Genomic DNA, 16,849 nt, shown 5'->3' with positions numbered 1-16,849 from the left:
AATAATGCACACTTGAGGTGAGTTTATGATCCAAAGCAGAATCATTTTTCAATAATTAAACAGAACACGATCATTTATACTGTTTATATCCAGGTTACCACAGCTCAAGATATTGGGATTTATTTACTAATAATTGCGTTCACTATTCGTATTTATATTTTATGTGTGTGATTTTTGCGTACGAGTGGTTTTAGTTGTTCCTGTATTTTTTTGTAAATTCAGAATATATTTTAGAAAGTTATTGGTGAATCGTGATTTGTTCGTGAAAACTTTTGTACGCAGATTTCACGATGCGTACGCGTGCTATGTGAATGAGACCCATTGTTCAGATGTTTTATTTCAAGATATGAGTCAGGTTTTTTGTCATTAAAACGGTTGCACGCATAACAAATTATGCATAACGGAGGCTAGAGAGATATAGAGAGATATTAAACATAAGTCTGTGTGGCTCTCAAAAGTGTTCGGCAGCAGTGTCTCCACTAATAGCTAAACTGTACGTTTAACTGCTTCAAAAACAACGACGTTGCCACCACACTACTTAGAAATGTCATGTAACTTTTCAGTTGTGAACAATTTTATAGAAAAAGTCGATCGCAGGGCAGCACTGACAATATATTTCTGTGCACATGTATGTTTTCGAGTGTGTCAGTACAGTACGTGTGCATGAGAGAGAGAGAAAGAGAGAGAGATAGAGAGAGGGACAAACCATGCTTTCCATAAATAATCAAAGGAAATTTGGTGGGAAAAGCATGGAAATTGTTTTTATTTTTATCCTTTAGTTCGCTTAGGTCGTAGACTGTAAGGATCTTTGATTTAACTTAAATAATAATGGCAAAGTAATATGACTGCAATGCGATCTACAGGCCTGGAACTACTTCATAGCTTCATACTATTGGTTTGTCAACCAATCAGAATCAAGCATTCAACAGCTCCATGGTAAACACACACTATATTTTAATGCATTTGAGTGTTTTCGCAAAATTTGCATAATGTTGCAGAGGTGAGGTGGTACAAGTCAGAATTGTAATAACAAGTTCAACAAGGATGTGAGCTGTCAATTTCAGCGATCGAGCCCTTGGTTCAGTTCAAACCCCTGAGTAAAAATCAATGAGTTTTTTTCAAGATGCCACAACATTGTGCAGCTTCTGGTTGACTGCAGAGATTTAAATTCCCAAAGAAATGGGACAACCTTTCACAGGTGAGGATGTGTCAGTTTGAGTCTTTTTATATATGTTAACTCAATGTTACAGGTTTTTAAACTATGGTAACTTTTTAATGTCGTGTTAGCTAACGCCTTCGTCTTGTTGTATTGTGCTAAAGATAAACTAAATCCTATGAAAATCATCTGCTGAAGTCTATTGCAGATATAGAAATTCATACATGCGAATAACTGTGGTTGTAGATGCTAGAGCTGTCGCAATAACCGCAATATTGTAATACCATGATACAAACAATAGCCCAATGAGCTTATTGTCAGGTTTATGTTCCGTTATGTGGACCCTTATTTTGACATTCTATTCTGTTTCCTTTATTTCTTGTTTCCTCACCCTGTTTAGTTTCGGTTTCATTGGTTACTAATTACATCCTCGTTTGCTTTTGTAGTTACGTATTGGTTTCACATGTCTAGTTTACTCTCCATTGCTCTATCCCTGTTTATATAGCCCCGTGTTTCATTTGTTCTAAGTCAGTTCTTGTGTGGTTTGCATTATTTTTCTGTGTGTATTTGAATTATTAATAAAGCCAAAATCTCCATCTTCATGCATGCTGACCACATCGTAACAAATATTTATATAGCAATAAATAAATAAATAAATATCATGTGTATATCAAACACCGCAGATCATGATATTCAGCAACTCAAATTCACCGCAAGGGAAATTCCTTCAGTCTAACAGCCCAAGTGGACGCACAGTCAACTTGCTCTCGAGTGTTCAAGGACAATGGCTGCATCCGAAATCACATATTTCCCTACTATATAGTAGGTAGGGGCGTTTCCTCCTCAGAGGGGGCAATGGAGGCAGGGCCTTCTCAAAAAAAAATTGGATGAGAAAATAATCCATATTACAAAATTAAAACAATGCAAATATTGTAAAATGTGACATTAAAAAGTGTATAAATCACTAGTTTTTTCTATAGTAACACTATCCAACAGCAACACCAGCAGCCCATTGAGTTTTACCAGGCCCCTTAAAGCAGGGTTCACCAATCTCGGTCCTGGAGGGCCGCTGTCCTGCAGAGTTTAGCTCTAACCAGCTCCAACACACCTGTTTGAAAGTTTCTAGTATGCCTAATGAGACCTTGATTAGCTGGTTCAGGTGTGTTTAATTGGGGTTGGAGCTAAACTCTGCAGGACAGCAGCCCTCCAGAACCGAGATTGGTGAACCCTGCCTTAAAGCAACACTAAATAACTTTTTTACTTCACTTTGCAGCCCTATATCTGCTATAACCGCACTATGCAAGTTTGCCAGATCAGGTAGCGTTTCTGTAGTTCGAATGAGACAAACTACAAATTTGACTTGCTTTACGGCAAGCGTTACAATAGTCATTATTTAGTTTTTCTTCGTTTCTGATGTCGCAATACATCATACTTTCATAAAATCATGCAACATACTCTACCTTGTCTGTGGACATCGTTCATTCTAAAGCCGGTGCTGGATAAACAGCGAGTGTACGTGCGACAGTAGGCTGCGGTAGGCAAAATTATTTATGACAGCGGTAATGGGCAATTCCACTTACAACCTGTAGGGGGACGGACGAGGAAAAGTTATTTAGTGTTGCTTTAAAGCCTGCCACGGGTTTGGTGGGGGTTAATAGACTGAATGTGAGAAAGTTGAATGAGAGGAGACAATACCTTCATCATGCTATGATTGGATATGATTGGTTATGACTGGATACGATTGGTTCGCGCAATAAAACCTGCCTCTTTTTTCCCTGCAGGTTCACAAATCGGTCTGAATGAACAAAATGATGGCGTTAATGGGAAGACTAATTAAAAAGTAAGTAAAAAACTCACCCACTTAGATATCACCGCTCTATGTCACGTCAAAATAAACTTGAAATGGCCTGAAAACAAGATGACTATGAGTTAAAGGTTTGGTCAAATTTCTAAATAAAAACAGAAAAATGCTCAGTAGCACTAAAAATTACACAAACATTTTCACTGATCATTACTGTAGAGTGCCATTAAAGACTTCTAGACAGCAGACGTCACGCCTTCCTGGGTGGCGCGAGTGCAGCAGAGGCAGACAGTCTGAGGAACGGGTTCACAGGCATATGCGGGCAATGCCCGGATGCTTGGTTTAATGAAAGAGAGAGGGTCATGATGATGGCTCTATGTTTTAAATGAGCAGCTGGAAAAATCAGTTCCTGGCAGTAAATTATAGCACTGCTGGCATATTTATACACACTGTGGTCTTAGTGTATCTGTAGCATAGAGAAACTAGTACACTCAGAATGAAACTGCATCAAATTTCTCTTTCTAGGTAGTTTCTAGTCTGTCTGCAATACTTTTGCAGCCCAGGATTTAATTTACCAACATTTTTGGGGCTGAAATTGACATTTTATCCGTCGTAACAGAGCCATTTACAGTATTCAGTAGACGTCAAAACAGTACTCTGGTGGGACCACTAGTACTCTGGTGGGTACAGTAATGTATCAGATATATCAAGCTTCATGATTATGGTAATCATTTAGTACTAGGGGTGTGTAATATTGACAAAAAATTATTTCTCAATATTTTCTGGAATTTTGTCAGTAATGATAATTAGACAGTACTTCACTGAATGTGTCTCTGTGCTTGTTCATTGGCTGGTTTAGGCCTGTCGTGGACAGGTGACTCTCAAAGCTTTTAATATTCTTCATATTCTGTGTGGTGGTTACTTTTTTAATTAAGGGGTGATATTTGCCACCTCAAATTTACCTTTATAAGGGCAATTTTTTCTAACCTTAGATTTCGGCATCATCTTATATGTCAAAAGCTTACATTAAATCGAAGACATCAATTAGAATAAGACACCATAGTCTTACCTATCACATTTAATCAAAAGTAACAAAATCCATTTTTGCACTGCATAAGTGGCACAGAAGGTGCATCTAAAGTACCATGTATATGTACAACCCCATTTCCAGAAAAGTTGGGACGTTTTGTAAAATGCAATAAAATCAAGAATTTTATTTAACTGACAAATGTACAAAGAAAAGATTTTCAAAGTTTTCACTGACCAACTTAAGTGTATTTTGATGGCTGCAACACACTCCAAAAAAGTTGGGACAGAGGCAAAATAAAAGTGAAAAGCTTACAGAATATCTAATTTAAACTCTTTTGAAACAGTCCACAATGAACAGGTGAACTGGTAAGTCTCGTGATTTAGTGTAAAAGGAAAATCTCTCTTTTTTTTTGGAAGCAAAGATGGGTCATGGCTCATCATTTTGTGCCAAATATCATGAGAGAATTGTCAAACAATTCAAAAAACACATTTCTATATGCAAGATTGCAAAGAATTTATGTCTTTCACCATTTACCATAAAAAAAAATATTGTGAAAAGATTCAGGGAATCCAGAGAAATCTCAGTCTGTGTAGGGCAACGCAGGAGACTTCTGTTGAATGTGCGTGACCTTTGAGCCCTCCGACGGCATTGCATGAGAAACCATCATGCAACTCTATTAAATACAGCCACATGTGCTCAAGAGTACTTTGGAAAACCATTTTCACTGAACACAGTCTGACATTGCATCAAGAAATGCCACTTGAATCTCTGTTATACAAGGAGAAAGCTATACATCAGTTCTATGCAGAGTTCTCTGGCCCGAGCTCATCTCAGATGGTCTAGAGGACAGTGGAAATGTGTGCTGTGGTCAGATGAGTCAATGTTTCAGCTTGTTTTTGGGAAAAACAGACAACGAGTTCTCAGTCCCAAAGACGAAAGGGACCATCCAGACTTTCATCAGCGACAGGTGCAAAAGCAAACATCTGTCCTGGTATTGGGGTGCATCAGAGCAAACGGCATGGATGACTTGCATTTGTCTGAAGGTACCATTGACATGGAGGCATATATTGGGATTGTACAGAAACATTTAATGGCATCAATAGCCGCTTTCCGACCGGAGGAACCTTTTCACAGTTCCTAGAACTATTGCGGGAAGTTCCCGGATGTCGGCGTGTTCGCACCGCTGGAACTAGGAACGATTTTAGTTCTAGGAACTCCATTTGGAGGAACTAATTTAGCTCCTACTTCAGAGTAGGGTCTAAACCAGCACTATAGGAACTACTCGTGACATTAGTGTACGCTGATGACCTAACGCACGCAAAACATCAGCACCTGCCATTTTTAAAACAGCTATATGTAAACACACAGATTATAGCCTATATAGGCTATTTACTCCAGAAACTAGATACAAACATGGAAAACAGTGATAGATGGGCCTCTAAACCTTTAACGTTATGCTGAAGAGAAAATCCAACGCAACTTTGAGGGGACCAAGTCAAACATGATTATGTATTTCTCCTCAGCTAGCAACACTGGACATCAACCACACGGCATATAGGCTAATAACTTTTTTTTCATATACGGTGTACTTTCTATAACAATTCTATCTAATAACATCAGTACTGTTAGACAGATCGCTAACTAATGAACCGAGAATGCGAGCATTGTTTGCTCTGGCGTTCTCAGCGCCGTCAAAATAAAGGTCCGTCGCTCCGTCAAAATAAAAGTCGCCGTGCTTGCGTCACTCCCTTACCCCTCCTACCAGTTCCCATGGCCACTTGGCCAGTGCGAACGCAAACAGCAAAACCGAGTTTGGGGGAGAGTAGTTCATAGAACTGTTTAGAAGTGGACAGTTCCTATAACTAAGTTCCTGTAACTACTTGGTCAGAAAGCGGCTAATATGACATCTTTCCTGGGAAGCAAGACAATGCCAGGCCTCATTCTGCACATGCTAAAACAAGTGGTTTCTAGACACTCTGCACCATAGAAAAAATGTGCCTGACTGCAGTCCAGATCTGTCTCTTATTGGATATGTAAGGCACCTCATGAAAAGGAGAATCGGACAGTGATGACCACAGACTGTTGAGCGAGCAGTCTTGTTTCAGAAAAAGATTGGGCAAATATTCCACTTTAAAATCTGCAACAAGTAGTATCCTCTACTTGATTAAAAGGAAAGGTGATGTGAGAGTGGTAAACATACCTCTGTCCCAACTTTTTTGGAGGGTGTTGCAGCCATCAAAATCAAAATTTGAGAGAATAAACAAAATCACAGATTCTTGATTTCATTGCATTTTACAAAAAAAAATAAAAATTAAATGCGGTGTAAAATCAATATCACATTAGCAATTGTGCTGAGATTTGGGAAAAACAGCATAAGCACAGTAACTAAACCATGGGCATTTTTGCGCTATATCGAATTTTGGGGTCATTCGAACTGCATTGTAAGCAGGCACTCTCAAAGCGAGCTTTTTATATTGTTTGTTTTGTGACAGTCGTCAATGATTTTTGTTTTCCTATTCCGTACTGGGGATCGCGCTGTTGAGCGTATATCCGGGGAACCAGGTAGGAAGTTATTTAAGGAAGTGTGATTGCGTCTCTCTTTCTCTCTCTCGCGTTCTCTAGCCTTAATGCCAATTTATACTTCTGCGTCGGGTGCGCGTAGAAGGTACGGCGTAGCATACGCATTGACGTGTACCATACGTCGTACCCTTCGCCGTACCCTGACGCGCACCTCCTCAAAAATGTAACTACGCGTCGCGGCGACGCGGACCGCAAGATCTGTGATTGGTCGGCTGGATTCCTCCTACGCATTTCCGGAATGATCTTCTGCACTCTGCACCGCCCGCCCGCCATTTTTAAATTCCGAAGATCAGTGAAGAGCCATGGAAATAGACCAAGTGACCGAGAGATTGCTTGAAGAAGTGCGGAAATACAGCCATCTGTATGACTCCTTCAGTCGCCATTGCTCGTAGAAACCTAAACTCAAAAACAGCCGCGAGGAATGTAAACACAGGGAACATTAAAACCCACCCGCGCCAACTAGCGTTTCGGCGGTGTAACTGCAGAGCAACACAGACATTCGCAGAAGTGTAAATGCTCACGACGGCGTCGCCTACGACGTACACTACGGCGTACACTCGACGCAGAAGTATAAATTGGCCTTTACACCGGTCATGGTCACGCTAGCAGATGGCTTGTGAGTATTGTTGTTGTAGCCTTTCTTATACTGTCTATGGTTGTAGCACGCGTTGCATTGATGTGTTAATGCTGCTGTCTTTTCCTGTTTTTAATGCTTACGATTCATGTTTTGAGGAATATGTTTCCCTCATTGAATTTCGTAAAGCATTGGGAAGTTGTGTTGAGAACGATTTGGTGATTTGCGTGTACATGGAGCGTTTGAGAGAGAGCTTTTTCCAATCCGGTTATGCTGTGGTTTACACGCTTATTCAGGGCATTATAGGTAGTATGTTTTGAGGAGGTTTTGGTGTAGGGAGGTTTTTCTTTTGGTGTTTATTTTGGCGCTCGAGTTGCCGAATTATTTTGTAAATATTGTTTGATGTAATGAATTGTATTTCAGGCCCAGTAGTGAAGAGTGACATGGTAAGCAAACGTTTTTTTTTTTTTTTATGCCTATTTTTTTTCTTATGCGGCTGTTTTTTTGTATTTTGATTCATTTTTTCGTTCTTGCATAAGATTCATTGAATTAATTATTTAATTGATTCATCTGTTATTAATTTATTGTTCTGAGGTAATTAAAAGGTAAATGTTTCTTGCATTGCATTTAATTATCTGAATTATTTATTTGATTTATCTGTCATTCATTTATTGCTGTGAGGTAATTAAAAGGTAAATGTTTCTGGGCCTGAAACTAAGTCGATTTATTTAGTTATTGTTTTTTTTTGTTTTTTTGCTCTATTTCTCTTTTGAATTGAATGTATTGATGTCCTGAATTGTAATGTAATATGACTGGAATTGAACTTGAATAGAAAACTTTTAAATCAACTTTCTTGTGGTTCCTTGTTCTGTTACTTTATAATTGATAATGTCATCCCTATGTGTAGTGTTTCAAATGAGGGACTAATTAAATAATTGTGGTGGTTTTTACCCCTGGCACCCGAACCCAATCTTTTAAGGCCAAATACCGTCACAGTTTGTTTGTTTGTTTGCAAAGTGAGTGACTTACTCAATAACACCAGCTTTAAAGGGATACTCCACTTTAAAATGAAAATTCTGTCATCATATACTCACCCTCGTGTTTCAAACCTGTATGAATTTCTTTCTTCTGCTGAACAGAAAGGAAGATATTTAGAAGAATGTCAGTAACCAGAAAGTTTCTGGTCCCATTGACTTCCATAGTATATTTTTTTTCCTACTATGGAAGTTAATGGGACCAGAAACTGTCTGGTTACTGACATTCTTCTAGATATCTTCCTTTCTGTTCAGCAGAAGAAAGAAATTCATACAGGTTTGAAACAACATGAGGGTGAGTATATGATGACAGAATTTTCATTTTAAAGTGGAGTATCCCTTTAACATTGTTAAACTATACATCTTGTACACTCCAATTTAGTACAATGGTATATATCACTATAGTGTTGGTCCAAATTAAAACATGGTTTTACCATGATGCTTTTTTTGTTATTGTAAATAAATAAATGTTCAAATAAAAAAACTCAAATTCTAAAATAATTGAGGCAACACTGCAATTCCGTTAGATATGACTGCATACCTCAACCTTAAGCAAAATAACACCTCAATGTGAAATAACAGACAACTCCTACCAAATCTCCGGCAGAAAACGCCCATGATAGAGCTCTCCTCCACCACCCTCAGGTCAGCCAGCAGGGCCAGCTCCAGACCTCCAGCCACAGCATACCCACTGACTGCTGCGATCAAGGGTTTTGAGAGCCTCATACGAGACGGACCCTACAGCAAACAACACACATCAGTTTATTTCTGTTATAAATATCCTGCAAACCAATAGGTGCCTCCACTATGAAGGACATTTGCAGTGCCAGTTTTTAATCATCAGAAGCCGCTAACTCGCTTTTACTAGTAGGTGTTTCCAACAGTACACATGGTTCAGTAGATTGCGTGAGTTTCACAGTCTGCACTACTCTTGGTAGTTGTCGATGGTCTCTATCGCTCATGTGTCGCTCTACGTAACTTTGCAACTACGTCAACTTATTCAGACCCGAACCCTAACACCTAACCCAAAGTCTACAACAACCTACTAATACTCTAATGAGAGTTAGTTGACATGTTGCAAAGTTATGTATAGTTAGTAGAGTGTCTAAAGTGGACCATTGGAAAAAAGTGTAACCCATTTTCAAATAGAAGTCATAAACCAACTCGTTTACACCCAGACAAATGTTCGGTTCAGTAAACATTTTTATTTATTTATTTGAATGAATGGCTGTTAATGCATCCATTCATATGACACAAATGTTACAGTCAATGCAATTTTTTTTTATTCTAATCGCTTTTTTACTGCATTGTGAAAAAAGCTGGCCAAACAAAGAGATTTGCACCCAGAGCCACTGCAATTTGAGGGGCTCACAAACAGACTACTTTGCTAAGCGAAAGAAACCAACTCCCTTGTCTCTGTACTCTTGTATTTGTGGTTGCTTGTTAAACACCATAGTAAATACAAAAATATGTGTGAACAGGCCTTAAGGCTCAGATAGGGTGGGAAATGGTCATGTAAAACTATTTTTGCTGCAAGAAACATTCATTAGTTATAATATTACAAGCTGAATTAAAAGGAATGCATTATATGACTCCTATAGTATTAATATGCAATACTGCATCTGAGAAGGACCACTCCATACCATGGGACCAGGACCACGGCGGACATCTTGCTCCAGTTTGAGAGAACCAGAGGTCTGTGCCAACTCCTTCAGATCAAATCCAGCACAGAAATTTCCTCCTGAATCAAACAAACTCAATTATACAACAAAGCAGATTAAACCATTAATGTCAAGACAGCATAACATAACTTAATAGCATGAGTATCCCTTTCATGTGTTCAGGCCTACACGCTCTATTCTTATATTAATATTTTGACATGTATTCAGGTTCTAAATTACATATGAAAAGAAACTTACACATTAGAAAGAATGACCAATACGATGGCATACACTTTGGTAAAGACAAAGCAACCCTTGTGAAAAAGTAGTACACTTTAGCATACTTAATCATTTGAAGTATATTATTTCGATAATAAGAACTTAAGTACAAAAACTGAATGTTCTGTTTTCAGACACATCACTGCAAGTTCATTTCAATTAAATGAAAATGTATTATAGGTTAAATTTATATTAATTGCAATTAGCTGACCCTATAAAGTATGACTTAAGTATATTAATTTCATAATTACTTCTGTCTTTTTGAAATATGGTTAAAGTGTACTGCCGAATGTTCTGATAAGGTAAACTAAAGTATACTTTAATGTCATTTCTATTGAAACTTGCATTTAAATGTGATGTATTATGTACAAATGTACATATACACATGTAATGATTAAGTTGCATTTAGTACATAAAAAAAAAAAAAAAAATCACTTTAAGTAACACTTTATTTTAATGTGTCATTGTTACATGTATTTATTATGGTAAATTATTCATAATTACAAGTACTAACACTAAACCAAATCCTAACCCTTAACTTAATAGTAAGTACATGTTAAATCAGTTCTTATTTGTGTAATTACACTGCAAAGTGTACTCCCTTTAAGTACACTTACCCTTTTATTTGATTAATATAATATTATCTGCAAGACAAGTAGATTTTTTTTTTTAAATATACTATAAAGATTTTAAGTACACTACAAATGCACATTCAAAATAATTAAGCGCACTTCTTCAGGGAAACACATGCTAATTACAAGTCATTTTTAACTTCAGTAGTTACCAGTTAAAACAGTCCTTCAGTGTACTTGAACAAATCATTGCTTGAACCAGCAATTATTCATAATTTAGCTGAAATGCGAACATGCCATGGACACAATTTTCCTAATGGCTTCCTAATGGACTTGTAAAATCTAGACCAGTAAGTCAGCTTGTGTAATGTGCTCAATTGCATTTTAATGTTCATTTAAATGTCTTGAGATACAGTAGATCTTAACACAAATAAGGGAATTCTTGTGTGGTCAACATTAACTCTGACACTTATTCAAAACTCAAGCAATTACTGTCATCACACATTCTTTACATGTGTTGTCAATGTAATGTTATCTGCTGTGGTCAGTTCACCTGCAGATGGTCCTCTGGCTGGGATCCAGGTTTAGAGTGTGAGAGAAATCAAAACCTCTCGTTTAACTCGTGATAAAGGTGACTGAGGAAATTGGAGTAGGGATGGTTGATCCAGGTTGAACTAATTATTTCTATTGAGCGTGTCCAATTTGATGGCCTGAGATAATTGTTTTCAATGTGGTAATATTTTCATCACAGACTTTGACATAACACAGGACTCTTGTAGCCATGTGCATGTCTTTTAGCATATGAAGGCAGCAAATTGCAAAGAAATGTTAATATGCTTAAGACATAACCAAGTAAACATTTAATATCTACATTAGATTTTATGTGCCATCCTTAGAATTTGGTCTTTAAACTTCAGTTTTTGCGGTATCTCTGTATATTTCTATAGGTGGGTGGGAGACATGACATGCAATTCTACCCGTACATGATGTCATAACCTAATAAAAATGGGTATTTGTTAAAAATATATATCTTCATGTTGTTCCTCTGACAAGATATTATTACAGCATACCATAGCTGTAGTTGGTGTATAAAGACCTCTACTTCAAATTTTTATCTAAACATCAAAATTGTCATGTGGTGTGACTGTCCGGGATATGTGTGACCTTACTAATATGACAATATATATCAGCAAAGTATAAATAATTGATAGATTTACAGTTTAAGTAACAGAATTAGGCCATTTCAACAGACACAGAAAGTGTTGATGTCTGTCGATGATTTTAAAGCAAGTTCTGGCCAAATACATTTTGTCCGTAAAATGGGCGTCATATGGTGTGACACTGCAATCTATATTTTGAACGGGCAATAATTTGGATATCATTATGATGAAGAGGTCCACACTCAACCAGGAAGTTGCAGTGTCATCTCTGGAGTGGTTTGCAAGGTCAAGAGTTGAGTTCTGGCTTTTTAATTTTTAATTAAAAAGCTCTGTATCTGATATGCTCACTAGTGGTCAATGTTTTGTGTCTTATGGTGTGACATTATTTACATAAAAATGAAACACTTTTATACGAATTTTACTTATTAATTCTTAAAAATCATTCCTGCCATGTGGCAATTTACATGCTAAGTATAAGCTAGCTGTTTTTAGTTAACCAAGAGATTAGCTTAATTGAACAAAACGTCATATGGTGTGACACTGTATCATATGGTGTGACTGTTTTTCTAAGTCACACCATATGATATATTTGTCACACAATATTACATACACCTTTTTTAATGATAAATAAATAACTATTCAAAACATATTCAATGATAATAGTGAATGTTTAATAGTGAACATTAAATTACCTATACAATTAATGTATTTCTTTTCAATTTTTTACTTAATTTAATGTTCTTGAAGTGAGATGGTGTTTGATTTACTCATATTTATGAGTTTCTTATAATTTTAAAAGTTTTAAAACAATGTTAGTATGTTTTTTGGATTAATGTTAACTGAATTGAATTAATTGAATGTTGAATGCAAATAAAATACAGTTTTTTGCATTGACAAATTGTGGATTGGTGCAGTTCATCATATAGCGTGACACTATATAATTTGGTGTGACATTCAGAATTGTGCCAGTAAAAATACTTTCTTAATTATAAATCATAAAAAAGTCAACGGAACACAAGAGAAATAGTATCAGCAAGAGTCACAAGCATTTAATCTAAAATATCTGGAAAGGCTGAGGAGAGATGACTTACTTTGCATGATGATTTAGAAAAACAATACAAAATCTAATGAATCTGCACAAAATAAATGTTAAATCTTAATATAGTAATGAAAACAATTTATGTTGAAGTTAGTTACTTAGGGAGAGTATATCCCATTTTCATTTTATATAGAATAACTTTTATGTCACACCATATGACAATTTTAGGAACGAATGCAACAAATTAGTGAATAAATCCAATTTCAAATACAAAATCTAAAAGACCACATATATTGTGGGAAATGCAAGAGTCAGTACAACACAACTCAATATTTTTTATGCCTAATATTTGAAGTAAAAAATAAAAACTTTTTTCAGGCTTATATGTCTCCCACCCAGGTGCGTCTCAATCAGCTCCCTAGTTCAGTAGTCAGGGCACTGATCAGGGAGTCAACTATTTTAAAGGCTGTCTCAATCGCAGAATCCTTCCAGTGCACTGAAACGTTCGCTCCCTAAAAAGTCCCACAATGCACCATGAAAACCAGGCAGCATCGATGCTCACTATGTTCCCTAAACAGAGGTTCTGAAGCTCAAAACTTAAATCCTGTGAGCCAACCTACTACACAATGACACGCGATAGATGTTTTTAAAAATAAAAAACATTATTTTATTATATTTCAGCATAAACATTCATCGCTAGACAGGTAATGACCATAATCTTGCTAATATTTACAATTTATTTACAGCTGAAATGTTGCACGTATATTTAACAAGTCAAGTATTTATCATAATGTCATAATCATAATTCATAAAAAACAGTTGGGATGTTATACAATGAGGACGTTCTCATGTCGCCGGAAATAGAGTCATCAGTGTCCCAATGTGTAGTGAGTGAGCCAAGCTCCTTACTGTCCTTACCAGTGCCTGAATTCATGAACCCGATATACTGATTCACGAGCTAGGGAGATAAATGAGACGCACCCTATGGCATCGCTGTCGAAGAGTAATAAGTGTATATATTTATCATGAGCATTGTAATGTTTGAAGTGGAATCATAACAAATGTCAGTAGACTGGGAAGACTTTAAAACGAGCGGTTCATTCATAAATCCGTAAGATCTTACCTTCATGATGTGGAAATACAAACCTGAAGAGAGAAAACAAACAGTGCCGCTCTGAAAAGGGGCGGGGCTACACATGGGCGTCAGTTTGGTTTGAAATGTGTTGGGGACAGAGACACATTCGGAAGTGCATTTTCAGAAGTGCTGGGTACAATGACGCATTAATTTTTTTCTCTCTTTCGCGCAGGTTATGTTTTGAAAGACGATGTCCTGTTGTAGCTCAGGCACGGCCCCACTTTTCAACAGGCCCATCCAAAACGTTCAAAAAAAAAAAAAAGTAGTTTATTTTTTTACTATATTCTAATTTTGTCAATAATTATAAAAAAAATCGCCAATAAGCTCATAATTTGTGCTAAAATAGTGTTTAGTTTTAAAAACCATTTTAAAAAGCTGGTTATATTTTGATGTTTCTGCGCAAGTTCAGCAGACAGTGAGGTTCGGGTTTGTTACGATCAGAGCTCGTGAGTGGAGAGCGCATTTCTGAAAATTCCGCTCCGCTCGTTCATTCCGCAGGGTCGCTCGCTCAACCCAGATGTCCTGTTGCCTGGTTCGAAAATATGTGGAATAAGGGCTGCTTCCGACTAAAAGGTTTTTTTTTTGTTTTTTTTTGGTCGACTAGTAGGCTAGTTGTTCATAAGTCATTCGTGGACAAATCTCCCCTTTATATTAATTGAATTACTTATATAGCCAACAGGATAATGAGCGTTTATGTAATATAGCCGCACTCAAGCGCACAATCATTACTTTTACCGGTTCTTTGTGGCAATCTTTATGCGTGCGGTCGCTTTCAGAGCGCTCACGTCCGAGAACGAAAAATAAAATAAAAATAATATTATAATGTTTTTTTGTTGGGTCAGACAATGATTACCAAATTTCTCTCATATTGCTCCTCATAACCACTGAAAACGGTCAAAAAAATTTAACCAAAAGTCAAATTAATATGGACGGAAGTTAAAAGTGGTGGGTACAAAATGACTCATGACGAAATCTGGTGGGTACGCGTCCCCCCCGTCCCCCCCCCGTAATCGACGCCTATGGGGCTACATAAACTCTATACAACTTTCACAGCAAAAGATGGAAAAAATGCTGGTAAAGTGCATTTATAAACTATTCTTTGCTTTACTGCTCAATCAGACGACATTCTTCATTCTTTCCACTGACCATCAAACTGAACTAAAGTCATCCCACTTGTTCCACAGTGTGTCACAGTAGTGTGTAACTGAACTTACCGACTCCATAAAGCACTGCCACATTAAGGCTGTTGTCCTGGTCAAAGGCTGTCAGCTCCTCGGTCAGTCTCTGAGCAGTCTCTTGATTTACTGCATTACGCGCTTCAGGACGGTTAATCCCAATGACCATCACTGCACCCCTCCTTTCAGAAACCACCGTCCCACCTGTACCTGCATTAATCACGGGAGCAAACACATGAACATTTGAGCAGAATGAATCTGTCTGCAGGTACATACAGTAGATTAAAAATAAAATGTGCGACATGCATGGCCTCATTTGGACACTTCAAATATTAGATAACAAAATATTAAAACAAGTTTCATTTTAAATGTCTACGATTTTATCATTTTAAAACCTAAGAAATGTTCTTTTGTGAAATGTCTTGCTAGAAAAGTGAGGCATGTGTTAACTTTCTTTGTATGTATGTATGCAATGCAATGACATTCACATATTTTATGTGTAGCCTACAAATTCTTTTTAAGGCTAACATATAGGTGCCACAAAACTGCTTAACCTACAAGAGAAACGTTTTTTGTTTTTTTTCATAACTATACACAACTATTCTCTCATAGATAATGACTTGATTTATTTATATATCTCTACCCACAGACATAGTAGGTAAATTAAAATAAAATAATGGAAGTCAATGAATTGAGGTGATGAATAAAATGTATTGAAGGCCAATACGATGAAGAGCAGGCAGAGCAATTTTAGAGGTTACAAAATCTCCTGTCTGCTAATCTTCAACATGACATATACTCACTTTGAAGCGAGCTATATTTGTGGTCTTCCACAAGAATAGAATAGGCTAGAGCAGTCACAGGCAATTTTGTAACAGGTGATTTAACAAAAATTTAGCTAAATCGGAATAACATTACAACAACAAGGCCTAACGTTACTTCTTAAATGGCCGATAAAATAGTAACGTTATACTATTCCAAATTCAGTCCGTAGCTTTCTACACTCACCAAGGTGAAGAATCTCTGATTTTGGCATTGCAAAATCTCTGCCAGACTGGCAATAATGACAGAATGAGTTTTGTAAAACAACTTAAAGTGTAAAGTGTAGTAAGTTTATACTGACCTCTACTGTTAAGAAACGGAAACACGGTTATAACTTTACCTGAGTTACCGCAGTTTCTCTCTTCTTTTAAAACGGTGCAATAAAGTCTTTGTCTTTTCACTGAGTTGAAACACGTGTGGTGGATTACCCTCCTAAAGCCTTTATCAAATGACCTTATCCCTAAAATGAAAGCCATAATTTCGGGAAAATGCAGAAAGCACTTTTAATCTGTGTTTTGCAAAGATTATTGTGTCAAACTTCACTGTTTTACGTTGCCGTAAAAAGAATCAGCATTGCGGATTACCAAAGTAAAAGTCACTCATAAATCACATACTGTAGTAACACACACATCCTCTATTTTACTGCCAAAATTACCAAGAAATGACACCAAAGGTTTCCAAAACATTAAATGACAGACCTTCCACTGCATCTAAACAGAATTGCACTTCTTATCCAAATTATGGTAGCGTACATATCTACAAATGAGAGAAACGTTCTTTCTCTGTTTACAAAAAAATTAGTCTGTTATATAAGGTAGCCTATATTACAAA

The 16,849-nt window shown here is 36.9% G+C and overlaps 1 protein-coding gene and 1 long non-coding RNA gene across 4 annotated transcripts in view; one reads left to right on the top strand and one right to left on the bottom strand.

Moving 5' to 3' along the window:
* LOC309509864 (enoyl-CoA hydratase EchA19) overlaps positions 1 to 16,556 on the bottom strand; it is a 33,413-nt gene extending 16,857 nt beyond the window's left edge. The window contains exons 1-4 of one of the 3 annotated variants that reach the window (XM_082184843.1): positions 16,359 to 16,556; positions 15,236 to 15,406; positions 9,819 to 9,916; positions 8,769 to 8,913 (exon numbers count right to left, since the gene is read on the bottom strand). In XM_082184843.1, the coding sequence (XP_082040969.1) occupies positions 8,769 to 8,913; positions 9,819 to 9,916; positions 15,236 to 15,406; positions 16,359 to 16,494 (550 nt within the window). In that variant the 5' untranslated portion in view covers positions 16,495 to 16,556. Of the gene's footprint in view, positions 1 to 8,768; positions 8,914 to 9,818; positions 9,917 to 15,235; positions 15,407 to 16,204; positions 16,336 to 16,358 lie in introns of those variants that run through there. The other 2 variants (XM_082184841.1, XM_082184842.1) reach the window with 2 other exon arrangements.
* LOC309509881 lies at positions 9,923 to 13,518 on the top strand. Its single transcript, XR_014210101.1, has 2 exons — positions 9,923 to 11,634; positions 13,286 to 13,518. It is a non-coding gene; the product is annotated as an uncharacterized lncRNA (long non-coding RNA).
* Positions 16,557 to 16,849: the final 293 nt, after the last annotated feature.

This window comes from Leuciscus leuciscus, assembly GCF_965113295.1.
Source record: "Leuciscus leuciscus genome assembly, chromosome: 11".
In the NCBI taxonomy this organism is placed as follows: Eukaryota; Metazoa; Chordata; class Actinopteri; order Cypriniformes; family Leuciscidae; genus Leuciscus; species Leuciscus leuciscus.
Note: the sequence above shows the minus strand (reverse complement) of the source record. Positions and strands in the feature narration are given on the sequence as shown.